The sequence below is a fragment of the Colias philodice genome, chromosome 22, assembly GCF_061535455.1.
Source record: "Colias philodice isolate Cphi_HAF_F1 chromosome 22, ilColPhil1 Martin Lab GWU primary, whole genome shotgun sequence".
Lineage (NCBI taxonomy): Eukaryota > Metazoa > Arthropoda > Insecta > Lepidoptera > Pieridae > Colias > Colias philodice.
This window is the reverse complement of record NC_143107.1, coordinates 3,620,684-3,624,653: the sequence shown is the minus strand read 5'-3', so window position 1 is coordinate 3,624,653 and position 3,970 is coordinate 3,620,684. Positions and strand designations below refer to the sequence as shown.

The 3,970-nt window shown below is 31.8% G+C and overlaps 1 protein-coding gene across 1 annotated transcript; it reads left to right on the top strand.

The window, feature by feature from the left end:
• The first annotated feature begins 1,260 nt into the window (after nt 1-1,260).
• On the top strand, nt 1,261-2,707 carry LOC149478378 (uncharacterized). Its single transcript, XM_089709455.1, has one exon. The coding sequence runs from the start codon at nt 1,483-1,485 to the stop codon at nt 2,305-2,307; it is 825 nt and encodes a 274-aa protein (XP_089565581.1). The 5' UTR covers nt 1,261-1,482; the 3' UTR covers nt 2,308-2,707.
• The last annotated feature ends 1,263 nt before the right edge of the window (nt 2,708-3,970 follow it).

Sequence of the window (3,970 nt, the reverse complement as noted above, 5' to 3'; positions counted from 1 at the left end):
ACAACTTTTAAACTCTTATTATTACATATTTTATAATTTCGTTTCATTCTCGTATTGAATAATCTTATCTTTTATAGTTTTACATGGAAATTTGTCATCAAATCGAAGTTACGAGAACCCGACATCTTGCAATAACTGGATAAGTTTGCTGGATTTGAAGAAATATTGAAAACGATTTTCCATTATAAGAACTGTCAAGGACTTTGAGAGGTAAGGAAAAAATCGCTAAACGATTAAATTTTTAAACCCTTTAAAAACCTGCTGTACGGGAAGCATTAAACGGTTCTTGTAAATTTGCTATGAACTAAAGGGTAGTCGCTTTGTATTTAATAGACGATTCGGCTTGTACGCTCTCAAAGAACGTCTAATATTGTTTATTCAGTCTCTTGTCTCGGTTCTCTCATAGTATAAACAGAAAAGTAGGCTGACTCCCGGCGTTTAGGAGCGCACGGCACCGAAACTCGCGAGACGCAGGGTTGTCACTTGTAACATTGATATTTTAAATAATTGTATAAACAAACACTTACCGCTCAAAGCAATGGTGCTCCCCTAACGAGAACGGTTCATGAGAAGGCACCGAGCGGCGTTGTGTGCGTGCGTCAAGCTTGCGTACGTATAAATGAAGGGAGTGGCCAAGTAAATACAAACGGCGCGATGTACCTTTGTTAGAAGATAACTTACTTTTCTCTTTACCTATACTATGGTTCTCTTGTATCCGCAAAATTCTACACGTGTTTGTCTCGATCTCGATTACCATAAGACAGTCCAATTGTAATGTATTGTCTCCTCGTACTATGCTTAGTTCACTACATTTATGTAATGGCCATGGTGTCCATGGAATAGACATTTATAACTATTTCACTGATCGTTTTTAGAAGAACTGTGTTAGTCTTTTTCGCCTTGACACAATAAAAACATTTTATTAGTGTCCTCAGGATTTGAATATTCTTCATGTCTCGAAACTCTCGATAAAATGGTAAATTATCGTACTTTATTGTTTTAGTAGGAGTGAGGGTGCTACTGTGCCGTCGTAAACATTATCTCTGCCTAAAAACTAATTTAAATATACTAAAACAGAGTATTATGGTAAATAACCGATAGTGTTTGTGAATTTATTGAGTGACTACTGTGATATATCGAAGACTTAAAGAAATGGACACGGAAAAATACATTTCACTGTAAAATATAATAGCGAAGACCTACCATTAGTGTTACTGTTTTTGTGGACTTATTCAACAATGTTAATGGTTTGAACTAAAACCGAATGCCGTTTTATCGTGCACGGAAGTGATTCTAAATAATTTAAATGAAGAACAATAACATATAAGAGTAAAATATATCAACATAACCTTAAAGTTTTAACATTTATTGTGATTCGTATCTATGATTCAATATCCTAGCGACACACAGCGCCATCTAGTAGAAAGAAGCTGAGGAACTCTGTTTGCAATCGATACGTATACATATTTTTATTTTATCAACATGGAAGAGGTTTTAAATGCACTTAAATTTATACAAAAGGAATTGGATAACCAGAAAATTATTATCCAGGAAAGTGGAAAAAATATTACCGAACAAGTTACACAGAATATTAATACTATGTTAGAAGAAAAATTTTGTCTTTGGGAAGAAAAGCATAATAAACTTAAAGAAGTCGTGGAAAATCAGGAAAAAAGAATCTATTTCTTAGAAAAACAATCAAGACAGAGAAATTTAATTTTTTTCGGTATTGAGGAAACAGAAAACTCGTATGAAAGCCTGGAAAAGAACATTATCAAGTGGATAGATCAGTTCTTCTCTATAAAACTAAATTATTTTGATATTCAAGAAGCGAGGAGAGTAGGAAAGAAAGGCGACAGACCACGCCCAATAGTAATTACTTTTTCTACTTTAGGAATAAAAATAAAAATTCTTAAGAAAAAACTGATGTTAAAAGATACTCCCTACTACGTTCAAGCGGACTATCCGAAATATATACTAGAAAAGAGAAAAAGATTAAAAGAACAATTGAAAATAGAGAAAGAAAAGGGTAACACAGCTACAATCAAATACGACAAATTAATTATTACCGAAAGCATGCACAAAAGAAAACTTTCTTTATCACCTGAAAATAGCACAATCCCAAAAATTGAGAAAACAACTCAAGCCAATAAAAAGAATAAACAACAACAGCTCAAATCGACGGCCAAAAGATCAAATAGCTTATCAGAAGGAGTGATAAAACCCGGCATGTTAAACTTTTTAGTAAATACAAATACAGTTAAAACAAATAACACTCAGAACGTAAATAAAAAGAACATAATATAACAACTAAGCCCCTCCTCCAACATAGATTACAGCACAACAAGAACCAGATACCAAGAACATCTTCCAACCCGGCTGGTCACCGTGGAAGATAATGACCACAACCCTCCAAATGAATACACACAACAGCTATCATAGTGCAATCTCATTTGAGAATATTTTTTGGGGGAGGCCTTTACCCAATACGGGGTTTCTACAGACAATCCTTAAAAAAAAAACATTTAAAGAAATAAGAAAATAAATGATAATTCATAAACTTAACATAAAGTAAAAATTTAATAAAGCTAAAAATACTGTTAACTAACAAACAAATATGTACTACAACCAACTTTTAATGTAAATTGATCAACTAAGTGTAACTATAACGTAGATATAAAAATAGTCTTAAATGATTGTAACTTGTTTGTAGAAAATAAATGGGCTTTTATTTATTTATTTATTGTTTTAGTCTCTGCATGGTGGTGGTCAACATGGTCAACGTGGTGGTGATCAACTATTAAATAAGAAGTTTGTATTTATGTTGTTGGTTAGTATATTAGAAAATCTATTATATTTGGTACTAGGTTTCCGCCCGCGGCTTCGCCCGCGCAGTCAATGAAAAACCCGCATAGTTCCCGTTCCCGTGGGATTTCCGGGATTGCGTCATTTTCCCGGGATAAAAAGTAGCCTATGTCCTTTCTCAGGTATCAAAATATCTCCATACCAAATTTCATGAAAATTGGTTCAGTAGTTTAGGCGTGATTGAGTAACAGACAGACAGACAGACAGAGTTACTTTCGCATTTATAATATTAGTATGCTGTATGGATAGTATAAAATACGTACCAAATTCAAATATAAAAAAAATCTAGAATACCACAGTTATTGGTCTCTTTAAATAATTCACAATAAGCCCCAAACGTATAGCCTCCATCAACGCGTTTACAAATTTATCAAAAATAAAATGTTAATTAAAAATGCTGAAGACGTTTGCAATCTCATTTATAAAGCTTTTTAAATTTGCGGGACGCCATTGTTTTCTCTTTTTTCTCGACTTGCCTTTTCCCTGTCCTTTCTCTTCAATTTATTTTTGTCATTTTTCAGACTTCTATTTGCTTTTAGTAGGAATGAACGATCAAATAAAATTGTGAATGATACAGATTACAGATATTATAGCGGATTAAAAGGCTGTTCTTTATATCTATTATCTATTATTCTCTATTATATATTATAAAGGATTAATTCCGAATATCTGTTTGTAGTATTTATTTTAATGTTGTTTTAATAAATTTGATTGAACAATTACATAGTTATGAGATTTAATCATGTTCTTTTTTGTTGCAGCCGAAACTTCACTTCTGGAAGAAAGCTTTTTTTTAAATTAAGTTTATATAAAATTTCTTCATTTATAAATAGTGCAAAGGAATATTGAAACTTATATTAATCTAATATTTTTTGCTGATTTTACTTATTTGTTAAATTTTAATTGATTTTTCATTTTATTTAAATTGTCATTGATATCTTCGTGGCCGTGTAATTAATTGTAAATGGAAGACTCCTGAAAAACAGTTTTATCTTAAGAACCTTGGGTCACTTTGATTTGTAGAATTACTATGTGAAAATAAATGATTTATTTATTTATTTTATTTGCAAATAATAACGATATGTGTATACTCCATAAGAATTTC

Coding starts and splice junctions, on each gene's coding strand:
- LOC149478378 (XM_089709455.1), top strand. CDS start 1,483: ATGGAAGAGGTTTTAAATGCACTTAAATTTATACAAAAGGAATTGGAT.